Consider the following 27,156-nt stretch of genomic DNA (forward strand, 5'->3'; position numbering starts at 1 on the left):
TCTTGTAGACATCTCTTGCCACACATTTCCTCACACTTCCTGCTGCATCTTGGACAATGTTATCAACCAACTTGTTCCTCCTCTTCAACAGCTTATGCACGGACAACACTCCCTCCCACACAGTCCCTGTTCTCCCTCTTTGCTCCAGAACCCCTGTGACCCCCAACCAGCCCACTCCTGTCTTGTGCTAACTGCCTCTATCACGTGACGCACCAGGCGAGCTAACTCATCAACTGCCTTGCCTCCCTGTTGTGTAAGGGAAATGGCGGACTGGTGACATAAACTTGCTCCTACTAAAAAAGTTCTTTCCCCCCTTGAATCCTAGAGTACCATCAACTCCTGGCTTTCCTCCACTTCATGACACTTGTTTTCAACCTCCTTTCCTCTTCCTCTCCTACTGAGTCACGTACGGATTTGGTAGTTCCCCAGGATTCCGTCTAGGACACTATCCTTTTCTGACACTCTTACTCAATGGCAACACACAGTCCCAGGGCTTCTGCTGCACCCAAATGCTGATGCGCCCTAAACATGTGTGTCCCTCCACAGCCCTCCTCCAAGTACCATGCCCGCGGATCTAAGATACATATTGCATATATCCACTTAGAAATTCCATACACACCTCATATCTGACATTTTACATATTATCTTCCCACCCAACTAGAGTTTCTTCTTATGTTTGTTATTTTCCAACATACTTGACTCCTTCACCTCCCCTAACAACCACATGGAAAATCTCACCAAATGCTGCTCATTTGACCTCATAATATTGTTCAAACCATTCCCCACCTCTTTAACCCAATGCTACTTCAGGGTTCAGCTGTCAAGAACTAAGGAAACTACTGATAATTTCCCTGTCTATGGTTTCACGTCTTTCCTGACTATCCTCACTCCCCACCCATTCATACTGTGACTGAACTGAAACTTTCAGATGAAAATCTACCCTTAGGTCCACATCTTTGGATCCAGCAAGGATTTCCTACTGCCTTCAGGATAAAACGGAAAGTCCTCAGGATACACAGGGTGCTTGTGGACCTGTTCCGCATGAATTTCCCCAGCATCAAGTGCACCCTCAGTTCTGTACCTCTGTATAAAGAGCTTCTCCACCTGAAACACCTCCCTTCCTCTTTAACACTCAGCTGGGATCCTATCTTCCCAGAGCATTTCCCACCCTCCCCCTCTGCCTGGCCTCCACTCAGGACCAGCTCCCCTCTAGATCCCTTCTGTAGGGTATACTTCCCAGCACTGAGGTGCTCTACCACAGCTGTGTCATTGTCTGCACCCTTATGGTCCCGCCAACACACAGGAAGACCCAACCAAGCAGCAACCATCGCCTGTGTCACCTTTGCATTCCTGGTGCCTAGCACCGTGTCTAGAACACAACATGTGCATGATGTTTCCTGAATGAAGGAAGAGACTCAAAGGAGTAAGTTATCTGCTCCTTAAGCCAAAAAGTATACAAATTTGCTTCATCAACACTAACGTCCTAAGAAATTAAAATTATAATAAACCATTCTGCAAACACACAAAAAGATGAATTCATCAAGTAAAAGTGGGGAGTTCAACAACACAGGTTAATGGGCATGCACACTATATACAGGGATTTCTCCATCTCTGGAAAACTCCATTCCTACAACTATGTATTCAATAAATTCATTCCGTATCTGTTATGTGCCAGGCACAGTCCTCCCACCAGAGACCAACAATTTGGTTGTGGATAAAGACAAACAAAAATGCAACCATAATACAAAGTGAAAAAAGTCATACTATATATGTTGATCCAAAGGGCACTGGCACGTCTTGTCAAATTCTCACGTTATCCCCTAATATAATCTGGTCTGAGTACCACAAGTGTTCTTTGAGTCTGGCTAATGTATTAGGATGGACAATATGTCCACTTGGTAATTCAAATCCAAAGTGCATACTCACAGGTGCGAGTGAAGAAGGTAAAGTGCCCAGGTGTGGTAAGGACACCAGAGGGGGTGATGGTACTGGAGACAAAAGAGGCGGGGGAAGTTTGAAGAAATCAACTGCAGCTTGAAGATCTTCATCAAAAAAATGATCATGATCAGAAAAGTCAGTACTGTCGTCTTCGTTCCTCTGCATTAAAACCTCAGGATTCTGGTCCTCAGTAAAAACACGGTCATTATGGTCAACTGCTCCACCAGGTCTCTCTTTTCCCACATTTTTACATGCAGAGAAGTCACCCTCTATCTCCATGGACAGTTCTGCCAGACAGGTCTGCACTGCTGAGGCCCTGAGAGGACTGCCTCCTACTGGAGGGGGCACGTCATCTTCCCTGGACTCTCCAGACGTCAGGTTTTCTTTGGCAGGTTTTTCTGTGGGGGGAAAAAAGTAAATATCAAATATTTACTATACCATACCAAAAAAATTTTTTAAAGACCAATTTATTCTAATGGTTCAAAATGCTTGCAATATTAAGTTCAAGTAGAAACATTTTTTAAAAGGCAACCAATCTCTTCCTAAAGATTATCCTAGAAGACCTGAACGTATTTCATGTAAGCATGCTTCCCTCACAACAAGCAAGACGAGAAAACAGGCAAATGGCTGGATGAGATGCCCCTCCCACCCATCAGCAGCAGGACGCACAGGTGGAAAGGCATTCAGAGCAGTGGTAATGCCTTGATGACTGACTCATTCGCTCAGTGAATCTTTCCAGACAACCAGCAGTATTTGGAAGAAACAGCTGTGTACATATAGGAAGATAGGCAACACCATTTTCTCTGTCTGAAAAGTGATTAAACCCAACCAATATAAAACCTACCTCATGACCATATTTCTACAATGCTCTAATTAAAGGACTTGACTAGATCATATAAATACTTTATATTACAATACAGCAGAAAAGTTACTATAAAAAGGTAGTGCTTTTTGGGTCTTGATTCTGATTTTGGTGAACTACAGTGGTGCAAATTATCAGTAAAGACGTGTGTCCTGGGAAATAATTAGAAATAACCATTTGTCATATTTGAAAGCCATAAAAATGTTTTACAGAGGACTCAGGGCTCCTTGGAGGAGTGGTGGATTACAGGGCTGGGCAGGGGAAAACACAAATTGAGCCTAAAACATCTTGCTGTGTGAAAAAGTAAATAAGTACTCAAAACAGGATAGGATCCACCTAAAGGGCCCAGGAGCCAACCAGAAGATGGTCCCAATAACCAAATCTGGAACAGTTTGAACAATAAAATAATGACAGCACTCAATTATAATGCATAAAATAAAATAAATTATCTATGAGACTACGCTGACAGAAATAAATAATGGAATGAATAAACAGATGGTAAAGAAGGGATAGCTCTTCCTTACAGAGGAAATCCAACTGATAAATGTATAAAGAATGGGGGAAATACAAAAATCACTATTAGACAAAGTAGTAATAGTAGCAGACAAGATCCATTCATGGATGCTAAAATCAGTGGGCTACAGTTGGAAAGAGAATATTCACATAGTATCTAAGTATCTCCCTCAAGATAATTAATAAGGAAAAAACAGTAACTTCACAATGGGGAACCCTGGCAAACACCATCTTAAACAAGCGATCAAGGTTACCATCCCCGTGATAATGCATATCCACATTCCCTCTCCCCTGGTACAACACCCTGAGCAGAGCGCAACATCACCACCGTGGAATTCTTGCCAAAAAATACACAGCCTCACTCTAATACGAGACATCAGGTAAGCCAATAGGCTTTCTACAAAATGATTCATACTCTCCAAAAGTGTCAAAGACGTGAGACAAGGAAAGACAGATAACTGTCAGACTGGGGGGGATTAAAGAAAGAATGACTGCTAAATGCAATATGGGAGAGTGGAAGGGAAAAACGACGTTAGTGGGAAAACTGGTGAAATTCACACAGGTTAATTTAGTTAATAGTACTGTACCAAGTGTTCAGGTTTTGATTATTGGTGACAGAAAATATTAAATGTAGGGGAATCTAGATGAGGGGTCTAAGGGAGTTCTCTGCACTATTTTTGTAACTTCATACGAAAACAAAAAGTTAAGAAATATATGTTCTACGGTAAAAGATTCCAAAGATGCCATGTTTTCCCTTATACTTGAAAAAGTTAACATTAAATAACAGCCTTATCCTTCAAAATAGTTTGTTTTTAAATAAACCATATTATTAAATGAAGGACAGCCCTTTTAAAAAATAACATCTTTAACAACATGAAATCAAGTGCTTATAATAAAACAAGACTATTGACTGATACTGAAGCGTGAAAAGAATGCAGGCTGCTTCTGCCTGAACGCATGAACAGATACATTCTAAACTGAAGACTAATGGAGGAGATGCAGGTACCATCTCATTATATTATCACCGCCATTATCCAGAAAGTGAAGTGGATGGAAAATCTATTTAAAAGAATCCCATCAAATATGCCTCAGTATACCTCACAAGTTCTGAATCTAACATAAATAAGAACTAGTAATTTGTGTTGACATTTTCCTGAGGGAACTTTGTCTTCAGAAGCCCAAGAGGAAAAACTAGGTACACATTTCTATAGAGTTAGATTCTCAATGATCTATCAATCACAGCAGCTAATCATAAGAACCTAGCAACATTTTTTAAAAGTTAAGTAAGAAGCACTTTAATCCAATGCAAGACAGCTATTTTCTCCCCATCCACTCTGAAATGACTAGTATCTGCTCCCAATTCTTAAATACTGAATGGAGTATAACTGAGAATGTGGTGGAACACCCAGGTGACTTTTTATCACAAATCAAGAGAGACCACAGAGGAAGTCCAACCTCTGAAAACGCATTAACTAATTGTGCTGTACAATAGTACTATGACATGACAGTTGGGATGAAAGAAGATAATTTTTATCTGACAATATGAGTATCCTAAAGGAGACTATGAATGTACACTTGATTGTATACTAAAAGTTCAACCAAAGAACTGGTAAGTTATATGAGAAATGAATTAAGCTAAACCGCTGGTGGACTGATGTGACTCATGGAATGATTTAGAAAAAACCATGCTTCCTCAGTCTTCTGCAAATACCTGTCACATGTGCTTCCACTATGTGTCCTTCCAATTTCTATGAATATTCCCTAATGAAAGCTGCTACTAAGAAATTAAAAGCCAGGGGCTGGCCCAGTGGGCAGCGGTTAAGTGCACACGTTCCACTTCTTGGCGGCCCGGAGTTCACCGGTTTGGATCCCGGGTGCGGATATGGCACGGCTTGGCACACCATGCTGTGGTAGGCATCCCACATATAAAGTAGAGGAAGATGGGCATGGATGTTAGCTCAAGGCCAGTCTTCCTCAGCAAAAAGAGGAGGACTGGCAGTAGTTAGATCAGGGCTAATCTTCCTCAAAAAAAAAAAGAAAAAAACTAAAAGCCAAATGCATTTACTGAAATTACTAGTCACACTGAAGGAAAAGGAGTTTTGTGTAATCAAAAGTACCCATTCTGGTTTATTTTACTTGTTTAATGTGAGATTCAGAAGATATTAAAAAGTAAATAAACATTTCTACTTTCATGCATGAAATGTACTTCTGGAAGCTTCTCTCTCACCTGGGACACATCTGCTGCCTTCACCAGGTAGTTTGTGTGTTGTGTTTATACAGAGCCAGAGTTCCTTCAGAAGTAGTTTTACTTTTCCTGTGAAAAAGAGTAAAGTGCAAAAGTCATGCCATTGGCTCAATCTATATAAGGCCAAAACATACCCCTGTGAAATCAGGATTTATTAGGGAGTTAGAAAACTAGGTGATTTAAACATCTTCCCCAAATTCAACCATTATGCAAATTCAGTTAGCACTGAGGGGAAAGTCTCCAATGCTTTAGCTAAACACTGAAGGCCGAATAAAGGCTTGGGTTTTTTGAAGGGGGGATGGGATGAAGGCAGGGTGGGATGGGAACCAAAAGACCAAATGTGCTTGTTGTTAAAAGGCCTTAATCACCTTTGTGGATGCAGGAAGCAAACCAATCTTTGGTCTATACATCCTCTACAGAGAGCGATAGGAAATGGGGGAAGGAAGCACAGATATAACGACCCACACACGAGATGCTGGCTCTACATATTCCACAAAGAACGGTAGAGAGGTACAGGTCACCAGAAAAGCCATTAGCTGACCACATTGTAATTACCCTGGGGCTTCAGGGATCGTAGAAAATCCATGAATGATCTTAAGGGGAAATGAAGTGGGAGATAAAAATGTATGTGTGTAAACATATGGATAGGGGAAGAGAATCACACACACAAGCAGACACACAGAGAGAATGCTTTTATAATGCTTTTATAAGGAAAGTGAAAGCTTCGGAATTTTTATAAATTTTCAAAGGGGTCTGGATTCCTAAAATGGTGAAGAACCACAGCTAAAAGGCCAAGCGTAGTTGTAACTAAGACAGGCCTAATGAAATTCATTAACATTAAGAATATTATACTATGGTTTTAAAGTGAGTTTAATATTAGTAAGTACACAAAAACTTCCAAAGCAAAAAATATTCATAAAACTCTAAGTATGAATAGGTTGTGATCAAATATGCATAAAAAGACAACCCACACTAATTAAAATTCAAGTAAAAATAAGCATTAAGTATTAGGCAATTTCAGGCCACCTCAAAGTTCTTAAATTAACACAAAGCATTTACTGAAAACACTGAAATCTGTAATCCAGTTCTAGAGAGACTAAAAAGATCAACCTTTTAAACAAAAATATTTCCAAAGAATCACAAATTTTGAAACAGGTCTGCTCTATTTCAGCTGGCAAACAGCATCACACCAAAAAGATGAAGTCCATAGAAAGGGGACCAGGACAAACGGGGGCAGAGTAACAGGTAAGTTTGAAAAGTGGGACATTTCAACCTCTTCTGAGCCAAATCCACCTGTCACCACGTGAAAGCACATCTACTTTTGGTTCAAAATTCTGTGACCAAGTAGCTTGTCTACATTGTGATTTAACCTACCCAAAAGCCTGCTTCCAAATACTGTAATCCCCTTTGCTTAAATGACCTGACCAGGATCCCTGCTTATTACGTATACCCCAAGCAGCAAGCAAGGAACCTTAAAAAAAAAGAAAGAAAGTTACTTTTCTATTCTTACGAAGACTATTAAACCAGAGCTATGCCTATTCTAATTCAGCACTTGTTCATTACTTCTAATGTGACCAAAAAAAACTATCCATTTCCAGCAAAGCAGAAAAAAATCATCACTGTGGCTTCATAACTTGAGAAGAGAAACTCTCATTAAGCTGAACTGCACACCTTCCCCCAATCCTTTAAAATGCTTCCTTTATCAAAATCTAAGGCATCTATGAGTATTTCTGGACTTTTCTACTCCAATGATTTGTCAGTCTCCACAAGAAAACCATGCTTCTTTAATCACAACAGTTTTATAATCATGTTTCACTATCTGTGCAGGCATGAGTCTTGCTCAGGTTTTTCCTGTCAAAAATTTTATTATTCTGAACATCTATTCTTCCTGATAAGTCTTCACCATCTGCTTGTCCTTTCCCGTATAAAATCTCAATGGGATTTTGAGTGAAACTGTGTAATTATAAATACATTTGGGGAAAATTCACATCTTCATATTTTGAGCCTTTTGATCCAGGAATACAATGTTCGTTTGTGTGTTCAGGTCTTCTTTAACGCTCTCAGTGTTTATTGTTTTCCTCAGAGGCATGACACCCTGCGTTTAGGTCTTTTCCTAGATATCTGAAGGGTCAGTTGCCATTTGAGAATGAATGGGCTGTTCTTATTCCGTCCCTGTTCTAATAGGTTAATGAGGGGACATCGTGTGTGTTCACTGCATATATGACCATTTTCCCAAGCTCCTAGACTTCTGTTCTCCAGCTAAGACTTTTCAATTTTCTACATGGTCATATCGTTCGACATTATGACAATTCTGACTCTTCCTTATTAGTATTTACAGTTTGTATTCTTTTGTGTCTGCTCTGCTGCACTGCTTATGGCCTCCAGTATATACAGAATGAAGGGAACAAAAAACACGATTGCCTTCTTTCTGACAGTAATAACGATGCTCTTAATGATTCACCATGCTCAAGTTTGAGACTTCTTTTCTATCATTACCTCATGAAATATTTTTTTATGAGGAACGGGTATTAAATTGAGATGATCATATCATTTTTCTCTTAACTAGTTGTTGCAGTATTCCTGAGATAAATTCTTAAGTCATAATTAGTCTATATTCTAAATTACTAGATTTGAGTTCTTAAAATTTCATTCAGTATTTTTGCACCTATATTTCCTAGTGACAGTTCTGAGTCTGGAGGCTGTGTGTGCATGTTGTTATTAACTGGTTTTGGTACAGTGTTATGCTAGTCTAAGAGAATGAGACAGAAAGCACCATATTTTTCTAAGTTCTAAAACAAACAAAATAATAATAAAGACATTAGATTTTATTGAAGGATTTATAGAGCTCACCTGTAAGGCCCCTGGATCTTTTATGGTCTTAGATTTTTTAACTATTTTTTAAAATTTCTTCTGGGCTATTTTTCTGTTCACGTTTGCAACAACTATCCTGAGTCAATTTGAGTATGTTTTCCCAGAAAATGGTCCATTTCATGAACATGATCAAATTTAAATATAAATTTGTGAATTAAGAAATTCTCCAACCGCAGTTTTATAGCTTTCTCGGTCTTGGTGCTATTGTTTTTGTTTCTTGCTTTTTTGATCATACTTGCCAAAGAGCTGTTGGTTTCACCAGCACTGCAAAGATCCAGCTGTTAGTTTTAATAGTCCCAAATCAATTGCTTTGTTTCCTAGTTCATTAACTTATGTTTTCATCTTCATTAATTGCTTCCTTTTATTTTCTTTAGGTTTCTGTTACATTTTCTTACCTTCTTAGTCATCCATTCTTCTGTAATTCTTGCTTCACTTTCTGTAATTCTTGCTTTCTAAAATAATCACTTAAGACCACAAATCATTCCTTTGAATATCATATTGGCAATATCTCAAAGATTTTAATAAATACTGCCCTACTGTTATTTCCAAGACAGTTTAGTATTTCAGTTTTTATTCTGTTACCCAAGAGGAGCTTGCTTGTGTTTATGTGTTCAGTTACCAGATAGCTGTTGATTATGATTCTAATTCTACCCCCTATTTTGTCTGCCTTTACTCTCTTTTATTTCTGAGAAACATATTAATTAAAGTCTCCCATGAAAACACATTTGGTTATTCCCCCCAGAATTTCCAAGTGTTTTATTCAACATAGTTTCACACTCTTAGGTCCATGATGGCAGTATCTTCTTGGTGAACTCTAACTTTAGTCAATCTAGATATTCCCTTTTAATCCATGTAAATTCATTTCTAGGCTTGAATTATTTTTTGCCTTGTATTACTGCTTTCAAGTTAGCATTTGCTTGGAATTCCTTTATCCATCCCCCTATATGCAATCTTTTGCTTTATCAGCAGATTCCTGAAGTCTTCATTTATTTGGAAAAAGTAAAATGTACAACAGACAATATCCTTGCCCTCACAATGATTAAAAAAATACTAATTCTACTTGAGATAGTAACAAGTTCTTTGGAGAAAATAAAACAGAATGCTGGGATAGACAGCAACTAAGGAGAGGGGCGGGAGGGTTCTATGTTAAAGAGTAAGGCCCGAGATTAGCCAAATCCTAAAACAAGTCTGTCAGTCCAGAAGGGAAGATGATTAAATTCAACAGTTGCCTGGGCATTGGGGAAGCAAGTGTTGTCAATCCTGTACTCCTCTCAGCAATATCTATTCTCAAAGCCTCACCTTCCACACCTAAGAATAGGAAGAACAGAGTCAAAAGCACATGGAATTATGTATTAGTGATCATTATAAACAGCAAACCAGTGCCCAGGCAACTGAAAGGTGTGAAATGTTGAAGCCTTAAGCCAAGAAAAAGATGATCTTGTGCTCTGTGGACCTAGCACAGCTCATCAAGCCATGCTGTGGCAGCATCCCACATAAAATAGACAAAGATTGGCACAGATGTTAACTCATGGCCAATCTTCCTCACCCCCCCAAAAAAAGAATTTAGGGAAGAAAAAAAGCTAAAAGGAAACTTCTGAAGAGACACTATATACTTCAAGAAAACAATTTAAGAGGTTTTATTAATTTAGATTTGGAGTAAAAATAACACGTTAGTGACAAGAAAACATCATTTTAAATTTATCATTACCAAAAAAGTACAAGACAGGCAGAACAGAAATTCATAATCTCCTTTTCAAAAATGGAGAATGAAAACACAAAGAAGGAAAAGTAAACACAAAGAAGAGAAGTCATTTACAATGACACACTCAGTGATAAGATGTGCACCTAGACATGTGTGAGCCCCTGGTTTCATGACAACCACTTGACTTTTCCGTCTAACTTTTGGCCTTCCCTAAATTCTCCTATCTTCCAAAAATACACCATAGGGCTTTGACTCCACAGTGTGCCTGCCTGACTTTAACGACGTTTATATATTTGGCATCTAAGAAACTTATAACTTAATGAATCGTAACCTAATGAGAAAACTATACTTATTTACCGAAAAGTGTAGAAATTATATCTCTAATTAGTTTTTCCTTTCCCAAAACAATCCCACTTTTTGACTTTCATTCACTGTATTGTTTTATCAGACCGCAAGTGATCATACACACAGATCTAATGAAGACAGGAAACAGGAGATGGCTGCTTCTAACAGGAAACATCCACTGAGCCCTGGAACTTCCACAATTATAGGTGAGAGCAACCAGCAACCTCCCAAACCACTAAACATAACGCATAGAAACTAAAGCAAAATTTCTAATATACTCACTTTTATCTATGCTTCCGTAAGAATCACTTGAAATTTGTGTTCCGATGTGTCTCAATTCTAAAAACATGGGGGAAAAAAACAGTTAAAAAAGAATATTGCATGTCAAAACAGAATTTTTAAGTATTAACTGAATACTCACCCTTTTCATTTTTCTGTTTAGAAAATTCATCAAGCCTTTCCTGTGAAAACAAAACACCACCAGTGTTTGTAACAGATATGGAGCACAGCCACTGGAGACCTCACGTGGGAGGGCGCCCTAACGGGCACCGCTTCTGCTGTCACAGGGTGGCCTCAGCCCAACTCTCCGTGATTAGGATACACGACACTGACAGAGGACACTAAGGAGCCGTGAAGCTAGGAACTTAACACGTGTGTGCACAGCTGTGGTCTATTACCTGTGTCTTCTTAAACTCCTTTTCAAGTATTTTCTTTTCATTCCTCAGTTGCTTGAAGTCCTGAGTTTGCTTGACGGCAGCCTCTTTAAGAGTGCAATGAAGTAAGAGACAAAAGTAATTTACCAACTTTACAACTACCACTGATGAAATACTCAAAATCTAATCTATTGAGCATCTAATTCATTTCTTAAAACTTGGAAACAAAGTTTGTAAAAAAGTTACTGTTCCTTCAGTAATATATCAGTCAGGGACAAATGCAGGAAAACTTTCTGTTGTAACTATTATTTATAAACCTAAAAATCCTTTCCAATCCCAGCACAAGACAACCCAAACCCTCTACTCAGATGAGAATCTAACACACACAACCTTTAAAGAAGGAGAGGCCACGGTCCCCCCTGTTCTTCAACAACCAGGAACATTTAAGTTCTAGAGATTTAGAACTGTGGTTTTAGCTCAGAATATAGTTAATACCATTCTCTTTATTTGGGGCAAGGGACAATATTCTCAATGTCCACTACATTGTGACTCTGTCCTGGAATTCCCTTTAACAAGTTCATAGTCCTAACTGCTAATATCTTTAATACAGATCTACTTTCAAGGTATTTTTATAGCTCTTCTCTGGATCTTCAGCAAATTCTACATTCCGGTTTTTGCTTCTGAAGCACTAAATGGTTCAAACATACTATTAAGAATCTGAGCAGCATTGACTTTCCCTGCGTATGTTCACACACAATTGCGATGAAAACTAACATTTCACAAAATACCATAGTAACAATCCTTTGCTGATTCCTCTAACAAGCTTGAGTATTTCTTTGCCCAATTATCATGCCACAAAACTTACTACAGAAAAATATTTGTGTAACATGGAAAATAAAGGCTACACTTTTGCTTCAAAGGAAGTCTGTTCTAAAAGCTGCATATAGTCACACAGGCATTTCAGATCTCTTTAAAAACATTTCCTTCAATAGACACTTATCTCCACACACTAGCATGAGAAGGCAATACTTAGAAAGAACACAGTGGCGCTGTACTTACTGTCATACTGTCAATTTTGGGCAACAACCAAATCAGAGGAAAACTGTTATCAAAATATTTACAGAGTTTAAGTCTAAAAAACTGGACTTGATGTAGGTAAATTAATGACTGGAAGTATTTCCAGCAACTTCTATTCTACATGCCCTGATCAGATTAAATCTAAAGTCTCACTTCATACTCCAGGTGAAAAACAAGCCATTCTCTGGGGCAGAGCACTCTCAGCAGGACGAAAGAGCAAGAGCTGGGGCAGTGAGCCAGGGCAGGCAGAGGACTGCTGCAACCCACAGAGGCAAGGCACGGAGGGAGGACCACGCGCCAGGCCTGGGTCTGGCAGAGCCCCTCTTATCTCTACTTGACATTATTTCCACGTCCCAACCACCCAAAGAAGGTGTAAAAAACAGAACAGATCTTGAGTTGAGTTCCCGAAAGGGTTACCAGCTGCCACGTGAGGCCATACCAGATCCTCCCATGCCCCCTCTGCACCCCGCTACCTCATGGAGATGAGAGCCGCTAACTGAAAAGTGGCGAGAGGGGAGATCAGGGACAAAGTCGACAACCCCCAGTGTAAGGAATTTCATGGAAATCTCTCCACAGGTATGTTCTGACTATTCAAATACCCAAGTTTCTTGATGATAAAAGTAGTAATCTTTTCTACTAACCACTTCTTTCATTAGGAAAAAATGAGAAAGCCCCATGAGATTCAACTTTCAAAATTAAATCCTTTTTAGTGATTGCTGCTTTTTATAGTAAAATTATGGGCTGCTATTATTTTGAGTGCAACAAGATTTCAAGGATTTAACACATTCCATTTCCATATTACTATCTGCTAGCTGAAAAGAGTGTAATATTCAAACTTTTTCCTAACGCTGCCCTTGATGCAGTCACCCAGGGATCCATCCTCAAAAAGCACACCAACTCAACTACTTGATCAAGGACTACAGCTTTGTGTAGTTACCAATGTCTGCATGACCAGCGACTTCTACTAACTAGAAACAACAGCGTCAATTACCTTCCAGCTTCTTCACCTTGGCTTCTAGCTTCTTCTTCCTAGTAATACAATTTTATAAATTAAAATAGTAAAAAAAAAACCTATATATATATAACGTCTGGTACATATCTTTTTTAATTGCTGAGACTTATCTAACAAAGAAAATGTTGATCACAAGCATCCCCCATCAACCACTGGCATTACCAGCGACTGCTCTGAAGGCAGAGTGAACCTAAGCAAGAACAGTATACCATTAAGTGTGTAATCACTCTAAAATGGATTACAGAAAACTGTATTTTTCTGCCACGCCATGTCTGGGAGTTCTCAGAAACCGCAGTGGCCTCATCCATGTCCAGATAAGTTTCCTAGAGTCAGTCTAGGGTCAAATTAGGGAATGTCCCTTTTAGGAGCACATATGGCAGGAGGTTTCACAACATCACTTTACCGGAGGCAGTGGCAGGAGAACTTCACATGTTTTAAGATGGATTTCTGTGTCAGAGAAGGTAGGTAACTCTCTGAGAAAGAGTCTCTGAATTACTGCTATCTCACATCCACATTAAACTACCGTATGTGTAGCTCACAAGTTTTGTGAATAATGTGAACATAGTATTCAACTTCAAAATAATCAACTGGATGCTTCTGAACAGCCCTTTATATTCATGGTAACAAGGATAGCCATTCTGTGATACCTGTGAAAGTACCAGTACAAAGAAAGGAGTTGATAATTATGTTTTCTTATACACAGATATACATGTATGCAAATATAATGGACGTAAAAAATTTTACGGAGTTCCTTCTCTGTGTAGCCCTTTAACATAGAATGGCTTACTCAGTCCTCCTTATAATCCTGCAAGGTAGCTACAATTTCCATTTTACAGATGTGGAAACCAAGGCTGAGACCAACTAGTTCAACATCACACAGTTCATTTAGGCCAACAAACACAAAGACAGAGAAAAAAGAAACACTACTCATTTAAGGATTAGCTATTTCCAAAGATGAAAATCCTATTTCCATAGGAATTTTAACACTACTTACTGAGCATCAGTTTTCAAGCATTCTTCTTTTACACGAGCATATTCCTGATGAGTATCTTGATATAACTTTAGAGAACTCTAAAAAAGAAGTATATATTACCAATTTGAAAGTCATTTATCATCAGTGGTTTGATTCTGATAAACTAAATTATCACTTAACAGTATGAAACTAACCAAATGAATAAATATATTAGGCAAGAAACAAAAGTACAATTCACTGAACATTCCGGTGGCTATAACCACAACCTTAACAGTAAATGTAACACGATTAACAGCATAATCAAACAAAGCCATAAAATTTAAAATACACTAATTTTAAGGTAACTAACTCCAAATCTTTATAATATTGAAAAGCTAACATTTTGGTCTCAAACTTCAACAAAACCTAAAGCAGTTTCAGAGCTTAATAAATATAAGCTATAGTTACTACTGAGCAAAAATATAAAACAGATCACTATACGGAACAATCACTGAGAAAAATGCGTTAATAACAATCAATATACACACCCTGACGGCCACCGTGGAATGGAAAAGAAACTGTTACTGAGCGTTGCATCAGAGCACAATGTGTTTATATAATTCTTTAATCACCACAGCTCTGAGAGACAGGCTTTATGACCCTTTTCATACACAAGGGGTCTGAGGAGCCACAAGCTGACTCATTCTTCCAAAGTCACAGTGAACGAGTGACTACTTAGGGCTTATAATCCAGGTCTGACTGCAATGTTCATGTTTCCTCTCAGAAGCAGCTGAGGAGACTATTCTATGATCAGAGTCAGACAAAATGCAATGTCGTAGTTGTTTCTGTTTAACTTTCACTGTGCAGTTAAATATATAACAGACTTTCCACACAAAGTGGAAAATCTATCACTGTTAAAGTATGTAAGACTTCAGACACATGCATGGCACTACTAAAATGGCATACTTTGCAGACTGACAGGCACAAAAACTATCATGAAAAGAGCTGAAAGAACAGGTCAAGAAGCCAAGAATCATTCCAGGTTGGCTACGACTTGCTACATGCAACCAGTTAACTTTACTGGCTTTAATTTCTTTTTTTTTTTTTAACTGTAAAAGCCATGAATTATCTTCCAAGATTTCTTTAAAAAGCATAACAAAATTTATATAGAAAAGCAAGTTTATAGTATTGTAAACAAACTGTTGTACTACAACATTTTTTTTTTTTTGCTGACGAAGATTCACCCTGAGCTAACATCTGCTGCCAATCTTTCTCTTTTTGTATGTGAGTCGCCATCACAGCATGGCCACCAACAGACGAGTGGTGTAGGTCCACGAGTGGGACCCAAACCTGGGCCACCAAAGTGAAGCACACCAAACTTCACCACTAGATCACTGGGGCTGGCCCTACTGAAACTTGATTTTTTTTTTCTTTTTTTTGGTAAGTGAAATGAGCCCTGAGCTAACATCTGTTGCCAATCTTCTTCTTTTGCTTGAGTAAGATCAGCCCTGAGTTAACACCTGTGGCAATCTTTCCTCTATTTTTTTTGTATGTGGGTCACCACCACAGCATGGCTTGATGAGCGGTACAGTTCTGCACCCAGGATCTGAACCTGTGGATCCCGGGCCACTGAAGCGGGCTGTGTGAAATTTAACCACTATGCCACAGGGCCAATCCCTGCAACTCAATTTTGAAACAAAGAACATGATTTCCTTGTTTTTAAGTCTGAATTTCTGCATGTTATTTTATGTTTAAAACAGGAAAAATGTAAAAAGGCAATCAATGCAGAACACATAGAGCCATAAAAATTCACAGCTAGGTTTCTCTACTGAACCTCTCAAAAAGCATGAGCAACTGGCACAGTATTACAGAGTTAATAATTACTGCAAGGACCAAGCCATTAATCAACTACTTCAATTTCCACTAAGAACAGTGATGCACTTAGAGAGTCTTGATCAGCATTTATTTCCTTTGTTAAGACAAAAAAAAGTCCCGTTATCCCAATTTTAGTAAATAAGCAGGTCTTAATTAAAGATAAACCTTTGTGGGAAAGTTACTTCAGGTACCTTCTTCTCTTCTAATTCTGCTTTTAAAGATCCCAGTTCTTCCTGACATTTCTGCAGAGGAGAAATTTTTTGAAGCATCTGTTCCACTTGATGATGCAGAGTGCTGTTCTCTCTAAAAATGGACAATGCACTAACATTATTATAAAAAACTATTTATAATGAATTATTAAATACATCTGGTGATTTTCTATTTTATTCCTAACTCAAACAAAAAATAAAAGAATCTCTCTTTTTAAAATACATTCCCTCTATTTATACCAACATAATCTTCATGTTGCTTTTTACTTCTTTGGCATTTAATCTATTTCTAATAAAACTACATTAAAAAGCCAGTTGAGAAATAAGTACAATACATTCTCAATCTGCTGGAGAATACGTTAAAGGACAATATGCCAAATCATTTGGCTCTTCCAATCTTGAACTCATCTCCATTTATTCAAATTAAATGACAGGCAATTTTATGATTGAGTTTATAACCATGTTTTGCCTTTTTCTAAGTGATATATGTAATTAGAGTATGAAACCTTACTAAATTTTTAAGTATGTCTATTTTAAGTTATTTAAGACTTACAAGATAAACAACCACATTAAATAGTCCAATTCATGTAGACAACAATAATTTGATAGCAATAAACTTCATTTCAATGGCAACATGGTCAGTAAAAGTTATTGAACAGTCAAGTCAAATGCCAGCTCATAACTTAGGACCTTAGTAAGACATTCATTTGAACAATTTAATAGTAAGGAACATGTGAATTGTTCTTTATTATGAGTACCAAAGCAACATTCTATAATAATGGATCAGTCCTATGTGGCATTTTGTTTGAATCTGTTTAAAAATTGAGTGATAATGTCTACCCCAAACCAACTATGAAAACAGTTAGCTTACCTTCTTGCAAACTGCAGCTGTAAAACTTGTTAAAGAAAACTCTGATAATTTTATCTACTAATACTTGTCTGAAAATAAAACTCATTTTAAAACTATCTGAACAAACTGTGTTATGTACATATAGCCAGGATCATCATTTCTAGAAAACAATATTCAAAGTTCCATCTATAACATAGTGATAAAGCTTTTTACTGAGTTATTCCTATTTACCATAACATGTATCAAAAGTCAAATATCTGCTTCTCTAAATTAAAAAAGGTATTTGGTTAAACATACAATTGTCTAATATTAAATTTCAAGAATGAAGACAAAGTAATATGCAACTAGTGGAAAATACCTTGAATCCAGTATATATCAGATTCCCCAAACAACCTGTCTTTCATTCCTCAAACAGTGAGAGCACAATTCCAGCAAACCAGAGTTACGTACTTACTAAAACCATACATAACTGTATTTAATGAGCAATGAGAAAAGACATACAGGGTAGACACAAAATCTAGACAAGCCCTCACTTTCACAATTTACACAATTTGATAACTTCATTTCCTATCCCATGGGGCAAGTAAAATGGTCTAGAATAGCAAAACATAATTCCTTTAACTTTCACTTCCTATAAATACTTCCTCATATCACAATATACCAAATGTTTGTTTGTAACAACACATCGATATCCTCTTCTATTAGACTGTAAGCTTCTCAAGATTAACGAGTATATTTTATTTATTCTAAATTACTGAAGTCTTTGCAAGAAAGAAACGTTCAAAAAATATCTGATGAAATAAAACATACTCTCTGCCCCCTAGTAAGAGGAACTAATAAACAACAAAACAGTCAGAATTACAAAAAGAATAAGGAATCAAGTTTTATAAGAAAGCCACATTAAACCTGTAACATTGGCACCTCAGGCTGTAGGGCAAACTGCCGCATACTTGATGTACAACAAATACATATTTTGGACAAATGCAAATCTGTTTTTTTTAAAAATCAATATTTACCTATAGCTGAGGCTGAAGCTGATTACCGTATCACAGAATAAGAATTCAAGAATAATTTAAAAGTTTTATCGATTTTTAATAAATTTTAATAATTTTTATTTAAAAGTTTGTAGTCAAATTTTAGAAAAGTAAATCAATAGTTGCTCTGCTAGATTACAGCTGTAATTACCTCAAAAAGTTATGCCATTTCTTCCAAAAAAGGATATAATGAACATAATGCTCTTCTAATACTGGAATTGCCTATTTCCTATTTAACTAAGTAAAAGTAGTTGTAGTAACTATTTTTGTCCAACGTTCATAATCAAAGATATCACTCTTGCAGTAATATACATTTATAGGTAAACAGATTGACACTTTCAATAATTAAGCACAGAGATTTCCAATTTCCTATATTTTTTAATTTAAAAATTGAGATACTAAAAATAAATCTAAGTGCTATGCCTTGATTTTATTACTATAATCACACAAATTAGACATGATGGTACCAACACAAACAAAGAATCAGTGATCAGGTGTTATGTTCAGGGATGCTAGAAATAATATGGAAGCAGGCCTCAAGTTACTAACAAAGTCAAACAGCAGAATCTATCCCAATAGTGACACTGAAGCCGCACTTTGGTGAATCCCTGGAAGTATATGTGTGTTTATTTTTACAGGAGAAATTTATATTTTTACAGGAGAGATTTAATTCAGGTAAGTATTAGCACCACACGATGCAGAAGGATCAATCATACACAGGATTTTCACCCTGCCAAGAAAATATTTAAACAGAGGTCAACTAACTACAGGCATTCTAAATGGTTACTGAACAAATCACGACTATTAGCCCAAGAACTATCTTGTGAATAGAAAATTACTCTATATTAATACATTAATGTATTACTATAAATTAATTCTCCACAAATCACGAAAATAATTAACAAAAGTCAATTTCCCAACATTCTGAATATTCCTAGAGTGCCTTTTCCAGAAATCCCAAAATAACATTTTGATGGTATGTTCAGCTTCAAATTACCCCTAAATCTAAAAAAAACATAAATCACGTCCTCAGTACAAATACAAAAGACCTACTCACTAAAAGGTTCTGAGACCTTAAAAGAATCAAAATTGGTAACAAAAACAAAATAAAAACTGCTAGCCTCCTTATTTTAGAACTTAAACGAGTATTAAGAGTAAAGACGAGCTGTTTACTATGCTTGTTAGAAGCACTCCCTAGTGGAGCCTGTAAATATTGCCTTCCAGAGGATAACTATGAAAATAAATTATTACATCTCTTTAAGAAATTATAAATAAGTAAATTCAAAAATTCAAAGGAAAAAGCCAGTAAAAGGATATCATCACATTTCTTCTGATATTCTGTTAACAAATTACTGCAACAAAGAAAAGAAGTAGGTTATTTTTTAAATCTAGAAAATATACAATGTTAAAATCATGTTTCAAAATAAGCAGGGCACCCTTTCTTCCTAGGTTTCCTGCAACAAATTTATGCCTTGATGTATATATAACCACATACACATATACCTTAAATTTCTTAAAGCACTGTGCTGATATATGAGCTTTCAATCTAAAAATTCCTTTGATTTAAGTAATATCTTAGCCTATAATGTCAAGTGACTTTTACAGAATTTAAAAAAAAAAATCAAATCTCACACCATGGCTATGAAATACTGTATTTGAGGTCCAGCCCGAAAGCTAAGAAGGCTTTGAAGATAGAACAGCTTTTAAAAAATTCCAGTTTAATAAAAATCACTTCCAAACCCATGAGCCCTGTTGCAAAGGCCTGTGGACCAATAACAAAAGGTTCTTGTTGCAGACAGGGCTCATAAGTTTCATTATAATCAACACCATGTTGGCCCCAGATGAGAAACTCAAATTCTCCTTTCAGCCCGAGTGGTCTACACCACAACCTGCTCCGACTGTTTGTCAGGTTTACAAAATTCAGCCCAAATACACGAACACATACTCACTCTGTATTAATAATTTTTTGCTTCAAGGTAATTAATGCTTCAACATATTCATTTAAATTCTGAAAGAAAAAAACCTACAGTCAGTTTATTTTTATAATATATAAACTATTTTTTCTGTAACTTATTATAAACATATTGTTTAATATATTACATGAAGACAGAAACGTATACATCTATTATTTAGACTGTGTATAAACACACAGATGTACTCTGTGAGCCCGTGTTCACTCTCTCTGCATGTCTGTCTTTACCTGAATGATGCTGCCTCTTTAATAGCAAGGTATCTGTAAAGATGCTTTGACTGAGTGTGCTCAGTCACAGTGAGAGCTCAATAAAAAGTCACTATTTTAGTTCACTGATTACTGTTAATCATCAGTCTACACTGTACTCCAAACTGTTTCTGAAACGATTTAAGACAATCCAACAAGACACATAAATTATAAAAAATAGCAAAAACTAAAAATATCACGGGAAGGACAAATAGGAATATTAAAATGAGGTGGAGATTAAGTGAAAAGTTCATTTTATAAGGATCTACATTACACTTTAAGGACCAACTACAAATCTGGCTCTAAATTATTGCCATCATCTTGACAGGGAAAACAACATTAGTTACACTGTTTACAATGTTCCTAAGATTTAAAAACAAGCAATTTTTTTTTCTTTTAAGTGACTTCTTTAATGTCTCCTTTTTTCATTGTTAAATACTTCAAAAATAAGAACTTATTTTTAAGCATAATCACAATAGCCTTTTCACACCCAAAACAATAATTCAATAATATCATCTAGACTGAGCTCAATTTTCACTGATTATCCTAAAAATGTCTTTTTCTAGATAACCTAAATGAATCGGAAAATTACAGTAATATTTTCCTTTATGGTAACGTGCATTTTCTTTGCAGTCACACATGTAACATATTTATTAAAATAAAAATTGTACACATTCAAATATATAAAGTAAATAGTATAGGTTCTCTTGTAAGCCCACCACCTGTCAAAAATCACTCTTGCTTTCTGTATACAGCCTTTCAGAATCGTTAATGCACATGTAAAATACATTTGGATGCATTCAGTTCAACTGATTCTTCACTGAAGAACACTTAGGTCTTTTCAGTCTTTGCTTCAGCAGGAAATGAACGTCTTTGCCCATTCCTCCACGAGACACTTCTATTTTTCCTTAGGATAAAGTTCAAACAGGCTCTCTACATTAGTGATAGTCTGTGAGCTCTGATAATCTCAGCCATATTTCTTTCTCATTTATATTCCTTTATAACTGAAATTGAGAAATTTTTCCCATCTCTTCTGGCTATTCATAGTTTTTCTTTTATTAATAGCCCCTTAAGGGGCTAGCCCGGTAGCATAGTGGTTAAGTTCACACACTCCACTTCAGCAGCCAGGGGTTTGCAGGTTCACATCCTGGGCATGGACTTAGTTCCACTCCTTAGGCCACACTGTGGCAGCGTCCCACATAAAATAGAGGAAGACTGGCATAAATGTTAGCTCAGTGACAATCTTCCTCAAGCAAAAAGAGGAAGACTGGCAACAGATGTTAGCTCGGGTCCAATCTTCCTCACACACACACACACACAAAATATATATATATATAACCCCTTTATATTGTTTGCTCATTGGTGTGGTTGCACTTTTCTTATGGGCTGCAATATTTGAGCGAGAGTAACATCTCACCACATGTTATAAATATATAGATGTACAAATTTGCCAATTGATCATTAAAATATAACCACATAGCATATAGAAGTTCTAAACATTCATAGTCGAATCTGCCATTTTTTTAGAAATTTTAGTTTTCTGATATATTTATAAGGCTCTATCCCATCCAAGATGCTAAAATAAAAGGATTCTTCTATGTTCTTTTGTGCCTTTACTGTTTGTATTCAAATCTTTAACTACTCTGAAGTTTATTTGTGTATATAGTAGAGACTCTAAACATTGTAAATCAAAAGAGCAATGAATGGACTATTCCTTAGCGTTAGTGTATTTGGCTCCCCACATTAAAAAAAATCTTTCATTAAATACGAAATAAAATCTACAGAGTAAACAGATTTCTGCACGGAGAGGAGAGAGAACGCATCTGCTTTTAGTCCTTCCCTAAAACTAGCTAAAACTACAGTCAAGAGATGTTTTTCCCCCTAAGGGAAAACCCACAAATACGACAACAGGTTAAAAGACAAATGGACACTGGAAAGCAGATTCAGGGCACTGATTTACAGACCCAAAAGAGCCAGCAGCAGGGAAAAGTGAAAAACAACTCAATTTACACTGCAAAACTTCAAGAAACTTGGGAATCAGTGACAGGAGGTTCCTCTGAGAAAGAAGGGAAGGGAGATGGCACCAAAAAGAGAACTGGTTGCAAGCTTTCTGATAAGCATTTAATCCTCAAATTCCCACCTCTCTGCCAAGCCTCCAGAAAATTGCTCCTCCCCCATCCAGCAGAAGGAGGTTTGCTTTATGAAGTTTCTGCCTGGGGCACTGTGAACACTCAGGGCAGGTAAAATGGACCAAGAACAGAAGGACCAGATACACCTATCCACAATGACCTGAGACTGGCCGCTTGCTTCTCTCCACTAAGCTTCCAGACGGTGGCAGCCAATGCTTTTGCCTACTAGAAGCTCTTTCTCTGACGAAATCTAACCAGCCTAGAGATAAGATCTAAAGGTACTGACAGCAGATATTCTTCAACCAACAAATGGTCCACCCAGACCTCCTGCAATGAAGCTCAGGGTCCAGAAGCCCACACATTCAGCGCTTCCAGCCAGCATAAGTCTCTGCTCTTAATATGTACAAAGAATCAAAGATTTCCAAACATCAAAGAAAAACATGTAATATGAAAGAGATCAAAACACAACAAGCCAAAGCAACTTGTAGTAAACAAAAACTGGGAAACTCCAAAAATATTAATTAATATGATCTGAGATAATGATGTTATATTCATGAAATAAGAGCAAGAAGCTATTTTTAAAAATATTTAGAGCTCCTAGCAATTTTTAAAGAAAGCTCTAAAAAATTAAAAACATAAATACCCACTAGGATGGCTGAAATCAAAATGACAGACAATAACAAGTGATGGTGAGGATGTAGAGAAATTGGAACCCTCATACATGCCTGGTGGAATATGAAATGGTGCAGCTGCTGTGGAAAATTGTTTGGCAGTTCCTCAAAATGTTAAACAGCGTTAACTATGATCCAGCAATTCCACTCCTACGTATATACCCAAGAGAATTGAAAACAGATGTCCATGCCAAACTTGTACACTCTTATGTATAGCAGTATTATTCACACTAGCCAAAAAATGGAAATCAACTAAATGTGCATCAACTGATGAATGGATAAACAAAATGTCACACAGCCATACAACATGATTATTAGGCAACGAAAAAGAATGAATGATACATGCTACAACATGGATGAACCTTGAAAACATTATGCTAAGTGAAACAAGCCAGTCACCAAAGGCTGCATGCTGTATGATTCCATCCATATGAATTGTCCATTACAGGCAAACATAGAGACAGAACATAGTGTGGCTGCCAGGGACTGGGGGCGGGGGGCACAGAATGACTGCTAACGCTTAACGGGTTTCTTGGGGGGCGGAAGGAACATGTTTTACAATTACATAGTGGTTACCAGTTGCATAACTGGGAATATACTAAAAACCACTCAATCGTACACATTAAAAGGATGAATTTTATGGTATGCGAATTCTATCTCAATAAAACTGTTATAACTAAATTAAAAATAGGAAAGCAAAATGAAAGATTCAAAAGATTTCATGAAAAGTTGAAAAAAAAATCTCCCAAAATAAGGCAAAACACAGACATGGGAAGGAATAAAGAAAAATAAAAACAAAGTCAGTGTAAAAAGTCTCACATGCCCAACAGCAAGAGTTCCAGAGAGACTACTGCAAGACAAAGAGACAATCAAAGAAACACTGATACTCAAGAAAAAAACCCAGAACTGAAGCCAGAAGTTTCCAAATTGAAAGGGTCCAATACATGGAATACAAACAGGATCCAAACCATGAAACATCAGCACAAAATTTCAGAACATCAGCGACAAAGCTAAGATCCTGTAAGAATCCTGAGAAAAATAAAAGGAAACAAGCCATGTACAAAGAACCTGGTGTCACAACGGCTTCAAATTTCAACAATCTAGAGACCTAGAAAACTAGTCTTCAAAAGAGACCTAGAAAGCAAGCCTTCAAAACTTTGAAGGAAAATGAATTCCAAGGCAAAATTCTGCACAAAATATCCATCAATTGTGATGGTAAAATAGACATTTTCAAATCTACAAAGTCTCCATAAGCTTACTTCCCCAACATCCTTGCTCAGGGAGGTACTGAAGGATGTGAACGTGCTCCACTGAGTAAACAGAGTAAACCGAGAGGACAATGTGGGACACAGAACAGAGGGAACGAGCACCTGGGAAGGCAGCCGTGCGCCAGATGAGAGCAGGTCTGAAGGTTCAGGAGGGAATTTTTCCCTTAAGAAGAAAACCAGAGTATCTGGTGGAATGAAAGGATTAAGAGAATATTTCTGCCTAACTGGCGAAGAACTGCAAGTGAACGGAGGTTGTCATCATGCATCTAAATTATGATTATTTTTTAAACAGAAGCGTCTTCCTCTTTTTTCCCATTCTCTTTCGAGTTCTTTGCTAGTCATCTCATCTTCCCCACTTTGTTTCCAGATGCCATTATGTAATGTCAAACACTATGCCAGAGACATTCCAGAAACCTCAGGCTCTAGAGTCACGCACAGCTGGATTCAAATTCCTGTTCCACTGCTTTCTGAGTGACCTTGGGCAAATTTACTTAACCTGGCTACCTCAGTACCATTTCCAATTTCATAGATAAGGAGACTGAAACAATGAGAGGTCACATAACTGGCTTGCTATCAAGATTAAGTAGAATGAGCCTATTAAAGTTTGTTTAACCCAGTTCCTGGCATATATGAAGCACTCTTTAACATTTTCAAGGTGAATAAGTTGATTAAGGATATAATCATTAATCAGGAGAAACAAGAAAACACACAGGAAAGGAAAAGTAATCGTAATTTACTCCAGAGTTCCACTCTGAATAACATAATAATGTCAACCCTGAATACTGACCAAACCAAAACCCTAACTACAATGAGATCATGGTGGGGGGCAGGGGGGTGAGGTTCAGGTGTGACGGAGTACAGGGCAAAAAGAGCCTAACCCACACCTTTCAAAATCAGAAATCAAATATGCCTAAAACTGAGAAACAAGAAGCAGCAACATAAGTCTAGTATTCAACGACATGAAAATTCATTACAAAACACCAACAGTGCCAACAATTAAATGCAGCATCTCCTGGCAAGGGGGGATAGGTGGGGCTGGGGGCTGCTGCCTGTCTTAACAAATCCTGTATATCTGGCTGTTTCTCTAATTTATGATAAAAATAGAAATTTAAAATTACAAAACATAGCCTTGTGCAGGGGGGAAAAAACTCAGACTAAGTGAAGATGACTTCTTGGTTTCCTATAGCACTCTAGCCTAACTTTTTTCCTAAGGCCTGGTTGCACAGCAGCTCAAATGTGGTCAGATAATGCAGTATCCTAATAAAACATTCTTTTGTTTTTCTCCAATTTGAGTCAAATGTCACTTACGCTGGTTGCAAACAAGGGCTCTAACTAACGAGTCTCAGAATTGTGAACATTCAGCAGGCTGGGTCTGAGCGGACATCTACGCATGCAGGCACCACACTACTGCTGTCCAGCCCTTAGGGAAGGAGGGAGCTGCAGGGTGTTGTTCCCCTCCAGGAAGGGTTAGGTGGTACAGTTTCTTTGATTATTGCTTTTCTCCCAGACATCCTGCTCTCTTCTTCTGGAACTTCTATTATAATGTCTATTGAAAAGCTCAGATTTACTCCCAATTCTCTCTTCCAACTACCATCTTCTGTTTTTCTCTGCCTTCTGGTTGAGTTCCTCCAGCTATACTTTATAGTATTTCACTTGTTCACTAACACAATCCCCAGCACAGCCCATTCTGTTACTTACACTTTTTATTCCCATTTACTGCTTTTCTAAAGCACACTTTTAATTTTACCCATACAGTATCCTCCCTAAGTGTCACTGTGAACATTTAGCACTTGAGAAAAAGAAAAGAAATCCACTCTGTGCTTCCTATCTTCCCTTTCCTTGGGGAAGTGGGATCAACAGTGGCTGAGCACACAGGGTAAGCTGGGAGTGGGTGGCAAGGAGCAAGCCAGTAGGCCTGGGGCTGACAGAAGTGGACAGAGGAGATGGCCAGTGAGTTAGGAAATGGAAATACTAAACAAATAAGTAAAATATATAGATACACAGCAAATAAGTAAACATACAGATGATAATGGGATAGGCAATTGCCCGAATCAACCTCAACACTACTAACATCGTGGGCTGGAAGATTTTGTTGTGGGGGCTGTCCTGTGTACTGTGGGATATACTCACTAGCTGGCCAGAGCACTCTCCCACCCAGGGTACATGTGCAGAAAAGAGTTAGACAACATGCCTGCGACTGCTGTCCTTAGAAAGGCCTGCTTGCAAGGTGAGCCCTTGGCTGGCATCTGGGAACTTGGATTATAGGAGGGTTCCCGCCATCTTCCAAACTGGTAAGACAGGCTCCCTGTGCCTAAACTGTGCAATGTGTTTATGCTGAAACCTGCCCTCCTTCTGGGAGTCTGGAATCCTGGTAAGGGCAAGGAAGGGGGTGCCCATGCGACCAGCCCCAATAGACTCTTTGGGTCCTGAGGTCTAAGGAGTGCCCCTGGTAGACAACACTTCACATGTGCCATAAGACACTGCTGCAGGAATCCAGAGAGCTGATTCCTCGCATCTGGCTGCCTCTGGCTTTCACCCCACATACCTTTCCTCTTCTCTGATTTTGCTTTGTACCCTTGCATTGTAATCAAGCACACAGGGGAGTAGGGCTATATGCTGAGTCCTTCCAGCAAACCACCGAACCTGGGTGCGGTCTTGGGGATCCCTAACAGTGTAACCACCAAAAACATCTCTAAACCTTGCCAAACATTCCCCAGAGAATACATGGCCCT

The 27,156-nt window shown here is 37.7% G+C and overlaps 1 protein-coding gene across 1 annotated transcript in view; it reads right to left on the bottom strand.

The window, feature by feature from the left end:
- Positions 1 to 27,156, bottom strand: part of ICE1 (interactor of little elongation complex ELL subunit 1) — a 58,692-nt gene that overhangs the window by 25,154 nt on the left and 6,382 nt on the right. Inside the window, exons 2-12 of the mRNA XM_046671485.1 lie at positions 20,088 to 20,146; positions 19,456 to 19,490; positions 17,126 to 17,144; positions 16,237 to 16,348; positions 14,213 to 14,289; positions 13,198 to 13,235; positions 11,154 to 11,236; positions 10,898 to 10,937; positions 10,759 to 10,815; positions 5,541 to 5,627; positions 1,927 to 2,336 (exon numbers count right to left, since the gene is read on the bottom strand). Of these exons, the coding sequence (XP_046527441.1) occupies positions 1,927 to 2,336; positions 5,541 to 5,627; positions 10,759 to 10,815; positions 10,898 to 10,937; positions 11,154 to 11,236; positions 13,198 to 13,235; positions 14,213 to 14,289; positions 16,237 to 16,348; positions 17,126 to 17,144; positions 19,456 to 19,490; positions 20,088 to 20,146 (1,017 nt within the window). The remainder of the gene's footprint in view (positions 1 to 1,926; positions 2,337 to 5,540; positions 5,628 to 10,758; positions 10,816 to 10,897; positions 10,938 to 11,153; positions 11,237 to 13,197; positions 13,236 to 14,212; positions 14,290 to 16,236; positions 16,349 to 17,125; positions 17,145 to 19,455; positions 19,491 to 20,087; positions 20,147 to 27,156) is intronic.

The sequence above is a fragment of the Equus quagga genome, chromosome 9, assembly GCF_021613505.1.
Source record: "Equus quagga isolate Etosha38 chromosome 9, UCLA_HA_Equagga_1.0, whole genome shotgun sequence".
NCBI classification, from domain to species: Eukaryota; Metazoa; Chordata; class Mammalia; order Perissodactyla; family Equidae; genus Equus; species Equus quagga.